Here is a 19,086-nt window from a genome sequence, read left to right on the forward strand (position 1 = left end):
TGGAGTGAGTGAGCAGTTTCAAGTTCCTGGGTGTCAAGATCTCTGAGGACCTAACCTGGTCCCAACAGATCAATGTAGTTATAAAGAAGGCAAGACAGCAGCTATACTTTATTAGGAGTTTGAAGAGATTTGCTATGTCAACAAATACACTCAAAAACTTCTATAGTTGTACCGTGGAGAGCATTCTGACAGGCTGCACCACTGTCTGGTATGGTGGGGGTGGGGGGCTACTGCACAGGACCGAAAAAAGCTACAGAAGGTTGTAAATCTCGTCAGCTCCATCTTGGACACTAGCCTACAAAGTACCTAGGACATCTTTAGGGAGCGGTATCTCAGAAAGGTAGTGTCCATTATTAAGGACCTCCAGCACCCAGGGCATGCCCTTTTCTCACTGTTACCATCAGATAGGAGATACAGAAGCCTGAAGGCACACACTCAGCGATTCAGGAACAGCTTCTTCCCGTCTAGACATTGAAGCTTTGGACACTACCTCACTTTTTTTTTAATATACACTATTTCTGTGTTTGCACATTTTTAAGATCTATTAAATATACATAATTGATTTACTTGTTTATTTATTTTTATGTTTTATTTTATTTGTTATTATTTTTTCTCTCTGCTAGATTATGTATTGCATTGAACTGCTGCTGCTAAATTAACAAATTCACGTCACATGCAGGTGATAATAAACCTGATTCTGATACTATTAATCTTAAAAATCTGTCTAATTTCTCTTGTGGGTGTTTATAAATATCCATTTCCTGTTAGTATTTATCATTCGAAAGTTTCCTTCTGTATAAAACTTATGTTGTACCTTGAAGTGGGGGGGGGGGGGGTGATTGTCAGAGAAAGTGGTAATTAGCCAGGAAAGTGAGTTTGAGACACTGAATCAAGCTTTATGGTTCTCATAATTCTTTAATTCTCATAATTTAAAGTTTTGCAAGCACCTGTACAAACCCTGGTTATGTTCTACCTACGAATTTTGAACATGGTGGTCCAGAAAACATTTTTTTGTTTTAATGGTGGGTAACAACTCGGAGCCGATCGTCTCCTTTAACTTAGCCACGCTGCTCCGCTGCGGCCCCTTGCGGTGACGGGGCTGTACTTTCCACCCGAGGATCTCCGGAAAGAACCGAGTGGGAGCCGAGCAACGGGCGCAGCGTCACGAGTTGAAAGGTGAGAGTTGACTGTGTCTGCGAGAAGATGGCGACTAGGTGAAGAGAGGTTGACTCGATTCTTCGTACGGGAAGTTTATGAGGTTTTTCTCGGACGAGCAAGTACTGAGAAAGGCCTGGAAGATGGCGGAGGTGGCGCTGGAGGAACTGAGTAAGCTGGAATACTTATCGCTGGTGTCCAAGGTCTGCACTGAGCTAGACAACCACCTGGGCATCAACGACAAGGACCTGGGTAAGGATGGCCTGCGCTAGGGTGGCCCAGGGGGCTTTTAGCATTTGTTTCTCGACCCCTTCTTCGCCCTGAGCAGGGAATGACACCAGAAAATGCCAGCAGTACTCAATGGGTCAGGCAGAATATACGGAGAGCGCCCATGTTGCAGGAAAAACAAGAGACTGTGGATGCCGGAATCTGGAGGAGGAATTCAGCGGGCCGAGCAACATTTGTTGGGTGGGTGGGTTGAGAGGAGTTGTTGATATCGCGATTTAAACTCTGTTTCAGGACTTGGAGGAAAACTTCAGCATACCTTGAGACTTTGCAGCGGAGTAGTTTCAGGTCAATGTTTCGATTTTCTCTGTTTATTAATGCTGCTGACCAACTGAATATTTCCAGCATTTTTGTTTGTTTTTTATTTCAAAATAATAGCATGTGCAATTAAAAAGCTGTTTCTCTTATTGCTGGGCCTGCAGTTTCCAATAGTTTCCATAAGGATGCTTTGAACACATTCGTTTTCCTCTGTCTACCTTGTGACAGGGTTTGGAATATAAGTGCTGGTGTTGGGGGATATAGAATGACATTACATTGCAAAGTAAATAACAATATCCTTTGGCTCTTGGTATTGGGGCTGTTGGCCTGCAAATAGACACTTACGTTGGTTTGTTCATCATCCAGTAAATTTTGAGATTTTTCATAGTGCTCATGGTATTTTTTCAGCACTCGGGTGATTGCTTTATATACTTTGGGTTTTGGAGATGTGTAGATTGGCAGGCAGTGCTGCTATCTGATAGACCATGAGCTTTGTGCCAGATCTGATATTTTGAAGAAAATCAAATAAAATCGTAAGAATTAGGGCATGTGGCCCATTGAATCTTTTCCACCATTTGATCATGGCTAATTTATATTCTCCCCTCAACCCCATTCTCCCTGTAACCTTTGGTGCCCTCATTAATCAAGAACCTATCAATTTCCACCTTAAATATACCCAATGATTTGGCTTCCACAACCATCTGTGACAATGAATTTCATAGATTCACCACCCTCTGGCTCAAGAAATTCCTCCTCATCTCTGTTCTAAGGGGACCAAACTCTGTCCTGTTGTATTGAAGGGAATGACAAATTTCATCATTGCTGTCTGGCTTCACTAAGAGGTAGTTCAAGAAATAGAAAAAGTAGTCCACATTCTAAAGGATTTCACCAATGACCTTCACTGTCAAAGGGCAGAGTTGTACAGTGTGGGCAAGTTGTGGGTGTTGGGTGTAAGGCCCATCCTCTTGTACACTTCAATGAACATGTCAACAGTGGTTTCAGGTGCAGCCTCTAGTGACTGGAAATGTCTATGTTTCCTGCACCTTGATTACTTCAGAATCTGCATGTGTTATTTGCAACCCGGATGTTCCAGGCTGCCCCTATATCAAGAGGTTGTAGGTTATAGAGATTTGAGCACAAATTTAGTCTGTTGGAATTGTTGTTTTTCCAGTGGAGATGTCACATCCTGGCTCTTCATATGGATGCTAATGTTTTCTTAACAATAGTTCTGTGAAGAATAGGGGAATCATTCCTGATGTTCTTGTCAATATTTGTCAATGAATTCTGATTTACTGGTCTTTGATTGTTGACATCTACATCTCCAACGATACAACAGGAGCTACCCGTGAGGAAAACACTTAAATTGGTGCATTGTGATTGTCACTTAGTGAATGTGTTTGTTTTTATTGTGCTCAATATTAGGGACAGAATCAACAAAAATTACCGTTTTTTTATCAAATGTTAGGCTAAGTTTGATTTGCTTCCATTGAGTTGTGCAGTGTTATATGCTGGCTTTTTCAATATAATGTTTTCCTTTTTCCAGCTGAATTTATCATCAGTCTTGCTGAGAAGAATATTACTTTTGATACTTTCAAAGGAGCACTGCTAAAGAATGGAGCTGAGTTTACAGTAAGTTCTGTACAGAATGATTTGTTCCTTACATAAAAGGATGGAGAATGTTCCATAATCCTCAAGATAATCTGACAAAAAGGGTCATTTTTTTGGACTGTGTTGAATCAACGGAAGTCTTCTTATAACCAGTCTGCTGTCCTTTTCTGCAGCACTGAAATATACTTTTAAGATGCAAACATTAGTGAACGAGTGCTTTTGTAGAGTTTTAAACAGAATTGGTATTTCTAAATTCATAATTTTCTTTATATGCTAAGTATCAGCTATCAATGTACTTTCTGATATTTTCATTACTATAGACATTCCATTTACGAATGCATCATAGATAACTGATAAAAATTGTTAGCAAATATTAGTAAAACCTAAGGTGGTACAAGTCTGAAGTATAACTGCAAAATGTTAGAGAAAAATGTTAAAGATAAGTTAGCATCTGAACAAAGAACAAAGGGAATTTTACTTTTTGAAATATTGATAAAGGGTCTTCGCTAAAATGTTCACCATTTTGCTGACCAGTTTGTATTTTCAGCATTTTTGTTTGGTACTTGTATAAATTTTTCTACTACTTTGAAAAAATTCACTATAGTATTATGTAAAGGCAATGGAATTTTTGAAACATCTTTGCAATATACTGTGTGCTGATATTAGAAATTCAATTGTGGTCGGAATGTGTATTTTATAACTCATTCATTATTTCTGGTGCATATTGCCATCAACCAAAGATCAACAAAATCATAGACCAAACAGTGACAGCACCCCCTCCACTCTTATCTGTTCCTCTGTTACACCTAGAGTATCAACATCCCGGAACATTGAGCTGCCTTGCTTGAAACAATTTATGGACCCTTTCCTAATGCAATAAAGGGTGTAACATCTGTTTAAAAATCACACTGAAATACTAGTTCCAATTTATAAATGGAATATTTTTGTTAAATACAGTCTCCTCTTAATGTCAAAACTTCTGAACTCAGAAATTGAACTATCCATTTTTTTAAACTGACAGATGGCTAATCATGATTAGTAAGTAGTTGGCTCATTATTTCTGTCTTTCTTTGTTGTCGTGGCTGGCCAAATATTGAAGTAGAACAAATACAGAATGCTGGAATACAGTTTGCATCTGTAGGAGCAAAAGGTGTAAATTGGTGCTTCATGGCTGAGAGGGAAGAAGAAAGATTACCAATATATAGTAGTAGGAAGGGGGCTACAGGCTGGTATTCCAAGCAGGCAGGTTAAGGGGATGAGAGGGTGAACAAAGGGAAAAGAAAGGAAAATCTAGTGGACAAGTGAGTGTGAGGAAGGAGAGAGCCAGAGATGTAGGTTATCTGAAAGTAGGGCATTCAGTGTTCGTACCATTGGGTTGTAAGCTATCCAAGCCAAATATGAAATGGTCTTCCAGTTTCTGTTTGCCAGTGACAATATTATGGCAGTATTTCCTGTTTCCAGTCCTGATACAGGGGTTGAACCCAAAATGTTGATGTGCTGCATCTTTTGCGCTCCACAAATGCTGATTGACCCAATGAGTTCTTGGAGCTTACTGTTTTTGTTCGAGATTCCAGCAAATTTCTTTTGATGATTTGCAGATTTCTTGCAAATGTAGCATGTTGCTAAGTGTTAATCCAAGAAGTGACTTTTATTGTGGATTCTAATTGCTTGCACTAACTGTGTTCATAATTTCTGTTACTTTCCAGGATTCGCTCATCAGCAATTTGTTACGTTTGATCCAGACTATGCGACCTCCACCCAAGCCATCAAGCTCCAGCAAATGTAAGAAAACCAGCACCTTCCCTCTTTGTACATGTGCAGTAGAACAGGTTTCCAGAGATCTGTGAAATTTTAGAACACAGATGGAGGTCATACAGCTCATCCCAACTGCTCTGGTCACTGTAAAACTGTTCATTTTGTCCTATTTCCATTTTTATTCTTAATGTTTATCTAATTCCTTCTCAATTTTTCTTAATACTTTCATGCAGCTGAATTACCGAAACAAAAATCAGAAAAAGAAAAAATGAAGGAGCTATTCCCCGCCCTTTGTATGCCGGATAATCCATCGATGCGGGTAAGTTCTGTATTTACTTTTACCCTTAATGGGGAACTTATTGGTTGATGTTTACCAGTCTTTAAATGCCTTTAACTTTTCCAGACAAGATGGCGCCAAGATGCCGTCTTTGATGAGGTTGTGGCTCAGACTTAGTTATCTTTTAGGTTTTTAAGGATGGTTTTGGGTTAAAGGGTCAGATAGAACCTAGGGACAGTGATGTGGGGGAGCCAGAGCTGTCTGGTCCTCTGTTCCATCCTCCTCACTATGTTTGAAGGCCGGTGATGTGGATGTATGGTAAAGGGCACCTGTGGTCAGATGTCAGACCAGCAAGGTCAAATGCTGGAGGTTCCCCCTAGTCAGCATGTTGTTGGCTGGTTCTGGGTTCAGAGTTCCATACGGGCAGGAGGCACAAGCGACAGTAACTCACTAGGTTCGCAAATCATTGAGTCTGGCGTACAATGTCTAGTATTCAGGGTCCTCCTTCATCGTAATCGGTGAGACCTGGGGTCAATACAATAGATTGAAGCCCAAAGGTCAATCAGAAATCAAGGCCCAATGGCGAGAGATCCGAGTCTATGAATCTCTGCGAGTTCGCAGGGAAGTTGAAGGCCCAGCGTTTGCGAATCCTAGTCCGCTGGAGGTCCAAGACCAAAGAAGATGGCCTGTTCTGGTTCGAGCACTGTGTGTGTGCGTGGGTATGTAGGTGGGTGGGAAGGAGGAACAGGGCTCGTTTTGCTGTTTGTATTTTGTCGCTTGTGTTCTGTATTGTTCTGCCTTGCGTGGTGGACGTGCTATCTTGACGCTGAATGTGTGGCGACAGTTGTGGGATGCTCCAGCACATCCTTGGGTGTGTTGGTTGCTAACGCAAGCAACGCATTTCACTGTATGTTTTGATGTACAGGTTATAAATAAAGCTGAATCTGTTTTTAGGCATTCAACTGAGATTTTGTACATTTATTGGGGGGGTGGTAACTGTTTGACAGATTTATTGTTATCTTGTATTGAAATGGAAACAACAAATATCACTGGACAGCAAATTTTATGGAAGTGTGCTTCCTCAGAAATTCTTTGTGGTTGTGATGATAGACTGCTTGAAGCCCAACCCAAATATAATTTCAGACTACTTGTATCACGTAGAAATTTGGGGAAACATGAAATTAACTTTTATTGATAAATTGAATTTAATTGCATGATGGTGCAAACACTGTGCAATAGTTAACTAAGGTAAAAATGTTTTGATGATTTTTATTTGTATTCAGTGTCTAAAGCTTCTTGCTTAATTGTCCAACAATAATCAGCCAGCCAGAATTCCAGTTGCCCTGATACCATCTTTCTGTGACTTGCGATGTCCTGGTGAAACCTTTCACCATGCTCATCACTGACGTTAAGATTTGCAGGGAAGAAGTCTAAATGGGAATGCAAAAAATGAATCTTTAGTGACATGTTGCACTTCATGGTTTTGTATACTTGAAGCATGTTGTCAACCAGCTGTGCATGGTTTGGTGCTCTGTGTTTGCCAAGAAAAGTTTCAAAATCCCCAAATGCCTTCCATGCGATTTGGTCTGGTCCCACTGGAAGTTCTTTGAATTGCCTATCATTAATGACCTGTTTGATTTGTGGACCAAGAAATATGCCTGTCTTAATTTTAGCATCAGTTATTCTAGGAAGCATTTGTTTCAAATAGCAAACTCCTTCACCTTCCTTGTTCAGCACTTTCATAAAATCGTTCATAAGCCTGATGACAGCAGATTTCATCCTAGCAGGCTTGAACCCAATAATTCAGCTTTTGTCTTTGACGAACCCAAATCTCTGGCCAGGTCATTTAACTCCACAAACATGAGGAAATCTGCAGATGCTGGAAATTCAAACAACACATACAAAATGCTGGTGGAACACAGCAGGCCAGGCATCATCTATAGGAAGAAGTACAGTCGCCGTTTCGGGCTGAGACCCTTTGTCAGGACTAACTGAAAGAAGAGATAGTAAGAGATTTGAAAGTGGGAGGGGCGATCCGAGAAGACAGGAGGAGGAGGAGGGATGAAGCTAAGAGCTGGAAAGGTGATTGGCAAAAGGGATACACAGCTAGAGAAGGGAAAGGATCATGGGACGGGAGGCCTAGGGAGAAAGAAAGGGGGAGGGGAGCACCAGAGGGAGATGGAGAACAGGCAAGGAGTGATTGTGGGAGGGGTAGAGAGAGAAAAAAAAGGGGGAGAGAGGGAAAAAAGGGGGGAATAAATAAATAAGGGATGGGGTAAGAAGGGGAGGAGGGGCATTAACGGAAGTTAGAGAAATCAATGTTCATGCCATCAGTTTGGAGGCTACCCAGACGGAATATAAGGTGTTGTTCCTCCAACCTGAGTGTGGCTTCATCTTAATGGTAGAGGAACTCATGGATAGATATATCAAAATGGGAGTGGGACTTGGAATTAAAATGTGCGGCCACTGGAAGATCCTGCTTTCTCTGGCGGACAGAGTGTAGGTGTCGGAAATGGACCAGGTAAATTTGAGGGCAGGGTGAAAGTTGGAGGCAAAGTTAATGAAATCAATGAGCTCAGTAGTGAAGGAAAAGTGGGGGACGGATACCCGTATAGGCTTGGAACATGGTCTGCTCAAATTTACCTGGTCATTAACTTTGCCTCCAACTTTCACCCTGCCCTCAAATCTACCTGGTCCAGTTCCGACACCTCCCTCCCCTTCCTTGATCTTTCTGTCTTCATCTCTGGAGACGGCTTATCTTCTGATATCTACAATAAGCCTACTGACTCTCACAGCTACCTGGACTATTCCTCTTCCCACCCTGTCTCTTGCAAAAATGCCATCACCTTCTCGCAATTCCTCCGTCTCCGCCGCATCTGCTCTCAGGACGAGGCTTTTCCTTCCAGGACGAAGGAGATGTCTTCCTTTTTCAAAGAAAGGGGCTTCCCTTCTTCCACCATCAACTCTGCTCTCAAACGCATCTCTCCCATTTCCCGCACATCTGCCCTCACCCCACTTGGGATAGGGTTCCCCTTGTCCTCACCTACCACCCCACCAGCCTCCGGGTCCAACATATAATTCTCCGTAACTTCCGCCACCTCCAACGGGATCCCAATGCCAAGCACATCTTTCCCTCCCCCCCCCTTTCTGCTTTCTGCAGGGATCGCTCCCTATGCGACTCCCTTGTCCATTCGTTTCCCCCCCCATCCCTTCCTACCGATCTCCCTCCTGGCACTTACCCCTGTAAGCGGAACAAGTGCTACACCTGCCCTTACTTCCTCCCTTACCACCATTCAGGGCCCCAGACAGTCCTTCCAGATGAGGCGACACTTCACCTGTGAGTCGGCTGGTGTGAGATACTGCGTCCGGTGCTCCTGGTATGGCCTTCTATATATTGGTGAGACCCGACGCAGACTGGGAGACCATTTCGCTGAACACCTATGCTCTGTCCACCAGAGGAAGCAGGATCTCCCAGTGGCCACACATTTTAATTCCACGTCCCATTCCCATTCTGATATGTCTATCCATGGCCTCCTCTACTGTCAAGATGAAGCCACACTCAGGTTGGAGGAACAACACTTTATACAGTTGGCCCTCCTTATCCGCAAATTCTGCATGCACGAATTCAACCAACCGCGAATCGCAAAAACCCGGAAGTGCTCTTCCAGCACTCATTGTTCGAGCACGTACAGACTTTATTTTGTCATTATTCCGTAAACAATGCAGTATAACAACTATTTACATAGCATTTACATTGTATTAGGCATTATAAATAATCTAGAGATGATTTAAAGTATACGGGAGGATGTGTGTGGGTTATCGTGGATCAGGATCGAAAAAAATTGGAAGTTCTCTTACTAAGTAAGTCGGAACAAGTATATCCGGTATTATTTAGCCTCAGTTAATCAAACATTTGTCTTAGTATATAGTATATAATTTACCTTTCTAATGCATATAAAACACTTAAGAACATATGTTTCAGCGCCGGGCTCCAGTTCGATCGAGTGACAGACCGCTCCCAAGTGCGCTCTCCACCGTGCTGGGTTGATGTGGAGGATCAAAAACCCAAAACCTAATAATTAAACCACTGCATTGCTTAGTAATAATTGTAGCTTTCATTGTGGCAGAGCCTTTCTCACTTATTCTTTAAAGTTGTTCCGATCGTTGACCGACATAGCCTAACGCTTTTCCAGTGACCGATGGCATTTCACCTCTTTCCGATCGCTTTATTATTTCCACTTTATTTTCAATCGTGATTATTTTCACGAAGAGAAACACTGCGGATTCAGAGCTCTGATGCTGGGTCCTAATGTCCACAGCACTGAGACAGGTTAAATAAGGTCTGGGGTTCCACTGGGTCCTAAGGTTCACCGTGTTGAGACAGGTTGAATAAGAGACTTGAGCATCCGCAAATTTTGGTGTCCGCGAGGGGTCCCGGAACCAATCCCTCACGGATAAGGAGGGCCGACTGTATTCTGTCTGGGTAGCCTCCAACCTGATGGCATGAACATTGATTTCTCTAACTTCCGTTAATGCTCCTCCTCCTCTTCTTACCCCATCCCTTATTTATTTACTCCCCCCTTTTTTCTCTCTCTCCCCTTTTTTTCTCTCTGCCCCTCTCACAATCACTCCTTGCCTGTTCTCCATCTCCCTCTGGTGCTCCCCTCCCCCTTTCTTTCTCCCTAGGCCTCCCGTCCCATGATCCTCTCCCTTCTGTAGCCTTGTATCCCTTTTGCCAATCAACTTTCCAGCTCTTAGCTTCACCCCACCCCCTCCTGTCTTCTCCTATCATTTCAGATCTCCCCCTCCCCTTTTCAAATCTCATACTCTCTCTTCTTTCAGTTAGTCCTGACGAAGGGTCTCGGCCTGAAACGTCCACTGTACTTCTATCTATAGATGCTGCCTGGCCTGCTGTGTTCCACCAGCATTTTGTGTGTGTCATTTAACTCCGATTGAGTTATCAGCTGAGACTCACTCGACATAAGGTGTTCCAAATCTGTATCAGTGTCGTTTTTATTCCTGGCTTCTGCATCATGGCATCTTCTGCCTCCTCTAGACTCCATGTCTCTGGTGGCTTCAGTACAGCAAGACTGTCGCTATGCGGTCTCATGACAGTAGGGAGATTGGCGTATTCAATGAATCTCTTATTTTTAGCAGAGAAACCAGACACACTGGTCAGACAGATGTAGCAGTCTGTCACATGATCCTTCTGTTTTCGCCATATCATTGGGACAGCAAACCGTGTTGCTTTCCGAAATACCTCTGTGCCAAGCTCTAAGATTGACAGCGCATGTTGTGCAACAAATGTGAGGAACTCAGGCTTTGTCTTGGTTGCCAAATTTACACCCAAAGTTAGAGCTCATAGACTTCTTTAATAAGAGGAGTCGTGCTTTATCTTTGAGATTTAAGCGTATACTCGCCACAAATATAACAGAAAGTATATTGGCTGTTGCAACATTGGTGAGACATTTTACTATCACAAATGCTCCTGAAAATGCAATTATTTTATTATAATGAGTATTCACAATATGCAATGCGCATCAATGTGATCGCAAACCAATATATATGCAGACGCAATGCATAGAACAGTGTGTGTGTAATGCTTTTGTAGCCTTTCTAAAACCTGTCCTGCCATGCAGCATTTGCTCTGCCTGAGCATGCCTGGACAAGATAGAAAACCTTTCAGCTTGCATTGTGGGCAACATTTTAATTGACTTGAATCATGAATTGAAATAACAAATAATATGGGATTTTTACAAAATAGTGCTTTATTGGGAAATTTCATGGTATTTTCATGATCAACAGCTCAAAATCCATAAGATATATCTAAAAATATTCAGGAAGCAAAATCTTTGTTCTCCAGTGATTCAAAGTGGATGGGATTAGTATCTGAAAGAGAAAGGGCATGAACATTTTCGGGATGCCCTTTCATCAGATTAGAGTTCTGATTTGAAGCAATTTGCAATTCCTTCCTTAGTGCACTGATCTCATTCTCACACTCAACAACGTGGACATCTCAAGTATTTTGAAGGAGTTGTTGGAATATTTGTAATATTCATGAATATTATAGTATTGCAATACTATTAGATTTACAAAGATGTCATTTTTGGTCAGTGCATTTGAATAATTTTGACTTTTTTAGGTTTTTATCTTGGTATCACTGTAGGCACATGTAACTAATTACCACTTATATTATGAAATAAAAGCCATTTTCTATGATTTGAGATAGGACTCTTTCATGATCTATTACTGTAGGCATCATGTGATAGTCTTTCTGAGTGGCCATCAACTAAATTAATATGTGCATTTCATGATATTTTATCAATTTAATTGCAACCCACCTAATTGTGTCCAAACAGTACAATATTCCATATTAATCTTAGAAGGGTGCACCCCATTGGAGATCTTGAATTATGTTGCATTTGAGGCAATCAGATGCTGCATGGCTTTTAAAAAGTCTTTTTGAAAAAATCTAAACTTACTCTTTGTTTTGCAGACTTTACTGGATGAAGATGATTTGAAAGTGGCTGCAGATGCATTGAAGGAACTTGAAGCCTTGATGCCATCAAAAAATGATATTAAAAAGAGTAGCAAACACGGGTACTTTTACAGTGTCCTATTAAGCACATTTTATAATTTTTTTTTAATAGACTAGGAATAGATACCAAATGATGTGTAATAAGTGGTCCCGACTGAAAAGTCCTAGGTCTGTTTACTGATCTGTATTGAGTTATTTTACAAAACCAAGCCAATTTCCCTTCACCACAACTTTCACCTGGTTCAACTTGTTCTCACATTGAAGTTTCTTTTTCAATTTTACTCCCTTCAGATCAAAGTTATAGTTATTGCACAAAAAAAACTACAATGACAGGCAGAACAGAAGTAGCAACTTGTTGAGAAAGAGTACCCAAAGTATATCTGGAGCTTTCTTTCAAAATTAAGCCATCTAAGTAGAATTGAAATGTTTATGGGGAGACTTGGCAGAAAAAAATAAAGAAAAGTCCAGGCATTATTTCAGAAGTTAAATAAATTGATGGTAGGATACTGTTCAAGTCAGTAAAAGGTTAACTTTGGCAGCCATTAGGCAGTTTTTACTTTTAACGAGTTATTGAAATATTGAACTCGAAAGAGCAGGACAGGCCCTTCAGTCCAACATATCTGAATTGAATGTGATGCCAAATTAAACTAATCTCATCTGCCTGCACAGGATTCATATCCCTCTAGTCCCTGCACAGTCACATGCCAATCTGAAAGTCTTTGAATGCCACTATTGTATCTCCTTCCACCACTAGTCCCTGCAGCCCATTCTAGGCACCTATTTGTGTAAATAAAAGAAAACATATTTTGCATTTCCCCCTTAAACTTTCCCCCTCTGATTTTATAAAACTATGCCCTCTAGTACTTGGCATTTCTATCATGAGGGGGAAAAGATTCTGACTGTCTACTATGTTTATGTCTGTCATCATTTTATAAACTTCTATCAGGTCTCTGCTTAACCTTCACTGCAGAGAAAACAGCCCAAGTTTGTTCAACCTCTCCTTATAGCTCATACTTTCTAATCCAGGCAACATCCTGCTAAATCTCTTGGGCACTCTTTACAAAGCCTCCATGTGCTTCCTGTAATGGCGCAACCAGAATTGCATGCAGTACTACAAGTGCGGTCTAACCAAAGTTTTATGATACTGCAGTATGACTTCCTGACTCTTGAACTCCAGGTCCTAGTAATGAAGGCAAGCATGCCAAGTATTCTTTACCACTCTATCTTTTAGTGTTGCCATTTTCAGGGAGCAATATACATCAATGCTGTTAAGTATCCTGCCATTTACTATGTACTTTCCCCTTACATTTGATTTTCAAAAGTGCAATGTCTCACGTTTCCCCAAATTCAAAGCTGCAAAGAGATGGCATGGCAGGGTGGTGGGTATCTTTCATCTGCTATTTCTTTGCCCATAACTGTAACTAATGGATATTCTGTATCCTTTGACTTCAGTGTCCACAAGTCCACCAATTTTCTTGTCTTACTTTCTGACCCATCTGCATTTTTGTTCAAGATGTTTGCATATCTCATTTACAGAGGACCCAGTATGGATCCCTGCAAAACACCACTGGTCACAGACCTCCAGCCAGAATAACACCCCTCCAGCACAACACTGTCTTCTCTGGGCAAGTCAATTCTGAATCCAACTTGCCTGGTCACAGTTAGATCCCATGAATCTTAATTTTCTTTATCAACCTATCATGCAAGACCTTGTCAAATACCCCATTAAGATCCACATAAACATCCACAGCCCTATCCTCATCAATTATCTTCATTACCATCTCCAAAAAAAGCCTCAGTGATGTTTATAAGGCATGACCTGCCCCACACAAAGCCATGCTGTCTCTAAACAGACCACGTTCCTCCAAATGGGAATAACTCCCATCTCTAAGAATCTTTAATAGCTGTACAACCACTGATATGAGACCTATAATTTCCTGGATTATCTACATTTCTCCTCTCAAGCAAAGGAATAATATTGGTATCGTGGAATAGAATTTCTTGGTGAGCAGTTGCTGCAATCAATCTGGAATCTTTTGGTATTACTGGGGTGACTTTAAAATGTAAGTGCATTCTGGCACGGAACCAATGGGTCAAATGTCAGCCCTGTGTCATAAATTTCCATGTAAGTATGGGCAACTCTAAATTGGAACTACTTAGATGTGTGGACCATGGGCCCTTGCTGCAGAAAGTTCAAAGAACATTTATTATCAAAGAGAAGGAAGGATTCAAAGGGGGGAAAGAGGCCACAGTGGTTGACAAAGGAAGTCAGAGATTGCATAGCAATAAAAAAAAAAGTAGTATGATAGAGCTAAGGTGAGTGGGAGGACAGATGATTGGGAAATTTTTAAGGAACAACAGAACTTAACTAAAAAGGCAATAAGGGGAGAAAAAATGAGGTATGAACGCAAGCTAGCCAGGAATATAAAGGAGGATAGCAAAAGCTTTTTTAGGTATGTGAAGAGAAAGAATATAGTTAAGAACAATGTTGGGCCCTTGAAGAATGAATTGGGTGAAATTGTTATGGGAAACAGAGAAATGGCAGAAGAATTTAATAAGTACTTTAGATCTGTCTTCACTAGGGAAGACACAAGCAATCTCCCAGATGTATGGATGGGCCAAGGACATAGGGTAACAGAGGAAATGAAACAGATTGACATTAGGAAGCAAACGGTGATGAGTAGACTGATGGGACTGAAGGCTAACAAATCCCCAGGTCCAGATGGTCTGCATCCTAGGGTACTAAAGGAGGTGGCTCTGGAAATTGCGGATGCATTGGTAATCATTTTCCGATGTTCCTTAGATTCAGGATCAGTTCCTGAGAATTGGAGAATGGCTAATGTTATCCCACTTTTTAAGAAAGGAGGGAGGGAGAAAACAGAGAACTATCGTCCTGTCAGCCTAACATCAGTAGTGGGGAAGATGCTAGAGTCCATTTTAAAGATGAAATAGTGGCATATCTAGATAGCAGTGATACGATTGGGCCGAGCCAGCATGGATTTACCAAGGGTAAATCATGCTTGACTAATCTATCGGAGTTTTTCGAGGATGTAACCAGGAAGTTAGACAAGGGAGATCCAGTGGATGTAGTGTACCTCGATTTTCAGAAGGCATTTGATAAGGTCCCACATAGGAGATTGGTGGGTAAAATCAGAGTTCATGGCATTGGGGGGAAGATATTGACATGGATAGAAAACTAGTTGGCAGATAGAAAGCAAAGGGTAATGGTGAATGGGTGTTTCTCGGAATGGCAGGTGGTGACTAGTGGGGTGCCACAGGGCTCGGTATTGGGACCACAGCTGTTTACGAATTACATCAATGATTTAGATGAAGGCATTGAGAATAACATCAGCAAGTTTGTTGATGATACTAAGCTGGGTGGCAGTGTGACATGTGAGGATGGTAGGAGAATTCTGGGTGACTTGGATAGGCTGGGTGAGTGGGCAGATACTTGGCAGATGACGTTTAATGTGAATAAGTGTGAGGTTATCCACTTTGGGAGTAAGAACAGGAAGGCAGATTATTATCTGAACAGTGTAGAGTTAGGTAAGGGAGAAATACGAAGAGATCTAGGAGTCCTTGTTCATCAGTCACTGAAGGTGAATGAGCAAGTGCAGCAGGCAGTGAAGAAGGCTAATGGAATGTTGGCCTTTATTACAAAGGGAATTGAGTACAAGAGCAAGAAAATCCTCTTGCATTTGTACAGGGCCCTGGTGAGACCACACCTGGAGTATTGTGTACAGTTTTGGTCTCCAGGGTTAAGGAAGGACATCCTGGCTGTAGAGGAAGTGCAGCGTAGATTCATGAGGTTAATTCCTGGGATGTCAGGACTGTCTTACGCAGAGAGGTTAGAGAGACTGGGCTTGTACACGCTGGAATTAAGGAGATTGAGAGGGGATCTGATTGAAACATATAAGATTATTAAGGGATTGGACAAGATAGAGGCAGGAAATATGTTCCAGATGCTGGGAGAGTCCAGTACCAGAGGGCATGGTTTGAGAATAAGGGGTAGGTCATTTAGGACAGAGTTAAGGAAAAACTTCTTCTCCCAGAGAGTTGTGGGGGTCTGGAATGCACTGCCTCGGAAGGCAGTGGAGGCCAATTATCTGGATGCTTTCAAGAAGGAGCTAGATAGGTATCTTATGGATAGGGGAATTAAAGGATATGGGGACAAGGCAGGAACCAGGTATTGATAGTAGATGATCAGCCATGATCTCAGAATGGCGGTGCAGGCTCGAAGGGTCGAACGGTCTACTTCTGCACCTATTGTCTATTGTCAAAGTATATATACTGTATACAATCTTGAGATTTATCGTCTTGTAGGCTGCTATAAAATGAAGAAATACAATAGAATCCATAAAATACCCCACACAACAAAAACTGTCAAGCATCCAGTGTGCGAAAAAGAGCAAATCATGTAAACAATTTTTAAAAAAGTAAAGTAAACAAGTAATACACAGCATGAATCACAGAATCTTGAAATTGACTCCACAGCCATGGAGTCAGTTCAAAACTGCAGGCAATGCAGGAGCCCGATTGCTGCATCTGAACATCAGTTTTTCCTTCACCTTTGTCTGGCTTGTCGCATAGTTCTGCTCAACATCAGTTTTTTGCTCTCGGGCCTGGGCCCCACTGCTTCAACCTGGCTCAAAGTCTACCCAGCAATGGCCGCTGCGGCCGTACCTGCAATCTGGAGAGTTCAGTTCGCCGAATCCTTCAGGAAAAATGCAAAAACAGCAGTTCATGCAGATGGCTTAAAAAGTACAACTCCCAAAGGGAAATCACAGGCTGCGGATTGCAGTGACCATAGTCCAGAAAAAGTATATTTAGTAGAATAGTTAAAGATTTTTTGCTGCCTGCAAAATGTTGCCATGTCTTGCCAGCGCCAGCCTTGTCAATTGATATATTAAGCAGAATGAGACCAGTAACACTGATTAAACTAGCCAATGTAATGACAGTTTACCATCATAAATATTAGATGGTAATCTCAGACCTACTCCCTCTCCAAGAGGACGTTAATTAGACTGATAAGCTACCCTTAAACTGGATTTGTGTTGATATTCAGGTCAGCATATTTCTGCCTTTCTCATGATTCTCTTCAGATGTTTTTCTTTGTCCGGTGAAATATTGTCATGATTTATTTCAAGTTTGTAAAAGTAGAATTGTTTCTCATTCATAGCTCTGAAAAAGTAAAGAAAAAGAAAAGGAGTCGCAGTCATAGTAGAGACCGAGACAGAGACAGGGACCGGAAGCGTCATCGCAAGTCGAGGTCCAGATCGCACTCGAGAGACCGGAACAAAGGTAAATTCAGCAGGCGATCCAGAAGCAGGAGTCGGAGCCCAAGCCGAGATCATAAGGAACGTTTCAGAACTAGAGAAAAGAGCTGTGAGAAAAGGAAAGAAAGATATGTCGACAGGCCTCCACCTGAAGAACCATCTGTTGGTGAAATATACAACGGCAAAGTCACCAGTATCATGCAGTTTGGATGTTTTGTACAGCTGGAAGGTTTAAGGTATAGTAAGCGGCAGGTAGTGTAAGAAGTCATTGCAATAGTGTGAACACTTGAGAAATTGGATTTGAGTGATATGATTATAATTTTTCAAATTAAAAAAACCTCAAATATGCTGCGAACTGTTTGACTATATTGATATTGGGTAAATGACATTTCAAGGCATGTGTCACAAATTTCCTTTTGCATCAGTTTCCTGCATGCGAATAAAAATTCCCAAATCCTCAGTGTTTTAATTTCTGTCAAATAGTTTCTTACAGTTATTGCTGCAAGGAGGAGTGTTTTCCCTTCCATGTATACTGCTCAGCCAATGCTTCCAAGTTCTGGATGGTGAAAGGAGATATCCAGATGTGCTTAGAACAAAAGGCTTGTTCTTCCCTTGCAAAATAATAGCCAAGCTGTCTCCTTATTTGTTCAAAAGGATTATTTAAGTTATAGAGGAAAAATACATTTGGAATAATAATAGACAATTGTTTAAGTATTTTGAGATTGAAATTTGTAACTAAGTCTTTAGAGCTGAGCTTTGTGTTCTTCCAATTTTGTAAGTTTACAAGGCTCAAGTCTGCACAAAATTAATTTTTATTTATGATAGTTTCATGGGGAAACCATTGCTTTGCATTCTGTAGGTAGAAGGAAGCAAAGTATGTCATACTTTGACTCAAGTGCAACAGGAAATGATTGAAGCCTATTTCTCTACCATGTATTAAAATATTTGTTAAAATTATTACTGGGAAATGGTGCCCTAGATTCTATGTACCTTGGAGCATGATTTGAATTGATATGATTTTGTAATATAATTCCGTGTCGATTTTGTCTCTAAAATTTTAATACTATTACTGATTTTATGGAAATTCTTAAATGAAAATTGCAAACCTGTCTATTGATTATATTTTTTTTATCTGTGTTTTTCTTGGATGTTTCAGATACCAACCGTTCCTCAGGTGTGTTTCAATGTATTAACTGTTTTAAGAAATGTAGAGCTTACAGTATTATTTCAAAATACATCATTCACCATGTAAGTAGAATTATGTATAATTATTGTGGTCAACTTGCCAGTAATTTTTTTTCATTGCACTTTCAGAAAACGATGGGAAGGCTTGGTGCACATATCTGAGCTTCGACGAGAGGGGCGTGTAGCCAATGTTGCTGATGTTGTTAGCAAAGGTCAAAGAGTAAAGATTAAAGTGTTATCATTCACTGGGTCCAAAACAAGCTTAAGTATGAAGGTAATTATTTGCAATTTTGAATTAAGATTTTTGAATATTCAAATGAAGTTCAAAACTGGTTAAAGTTTGACCCATGCCCGAGTTGGGGAGGGGATGGAAAAGACTATCTGACTTTAAATTTGAAATCCAAGAAAATATCATTTCTGCTTTGATTTTAAAATTTTCTGGTTTATTCTGGCTCATTAGGATGTAGATCAAGAGACTGGAGAGGATCTAAATCCAAACCGACGGCGTAATGTTGGAGGTGAAAGCAATGAGGAAGCTGCCATGAGGAACCCTGACAGACCTAGTAACTTGTCATTGGTGAACACTCCCGAGGTAGAGGATGATGTTTTGGAGCGCAAACGTCTCACAAAAATCTCCGATCCAGAGAAATGGGAAATTAAGCAGGTAGGACCCTGTTCAGAGATTAACCTATCAAATGGCAGACATAACGGATTTTTTTTTAGCTCAATTTGAGCTGGTGTTTCCGAGG

The 19,086-nt window shown here is 41.0% G+C and overlaps 1 protein-coding gene across 2 annotated transcripts in view; it reads left to right on the top strand.

Annotated features, from left to right (window-relative positions):
- The first annotated feature begins 1,172 nt into the window (after window positions 1-1,172).
- Window positions 1,173-19,086, top strand: part of dhx8 (DEAH (Asp-Glu-Ala-His) box polypeptide 8) — a 58,675-nt gene continuing 40,761 nt past the window's right edge. Inside the window, exons 1-9 of one of the 2 annotated variants that reach the window (XM_073071582.1) lie at window positions 1,173-1,407; window positions 3,242-3,327; window positions 5,013-5,088; window positions 5,295-5,380; window positions 11,835-11,938; window positions 17,056-17,388; window positions 18,309-18,326; window positions 18,467-18,611; window positions 18,798-19,001. In XM_073071582.1, coding sequence (XP_072927683.1) covers window positions 1,254-1,407; window positions 3,242-3,327; window positions 5,013-5,088; window positions 5,295-5,380; window positions 11,835-11,938; window positions 17,056-17,388; window positions 18,309-18,326; window positions 18,467-18,611; window positions 18,798-19,001 — 1,206 coding nt within the window. In that variant the 5' untranslated portion in view covers window positions 1,173-1,253. The remainder of the gene's footprint in view (window positions 1,408-3,241; window positions 3,328-5,012; window positions 5,089-5,294; window positions 5,381-11,834; window positions 11,939-17,055; window positions 17,389-18,308; window positions 18,327-18,466; window positions 18,612-18,797; window positions 19,002-19,086) is intronic. The other variant, XM_073071583.1, reaches the window with a different exon arrangement.

Source organism: Hemitrygon akajei, chromosome 18 (assembly GCF_048418815.1).
Source record: "Hemitrygon akajei chromosome 18, sHemAka1.3, whole genome shotgun sequence".
NCBI lineage: Eukaryota > Metazoa > Chordata > Chondrichthyes > Myliobatiformes > Dasyatidae > Hemitrygon > Hemitrygon akajei.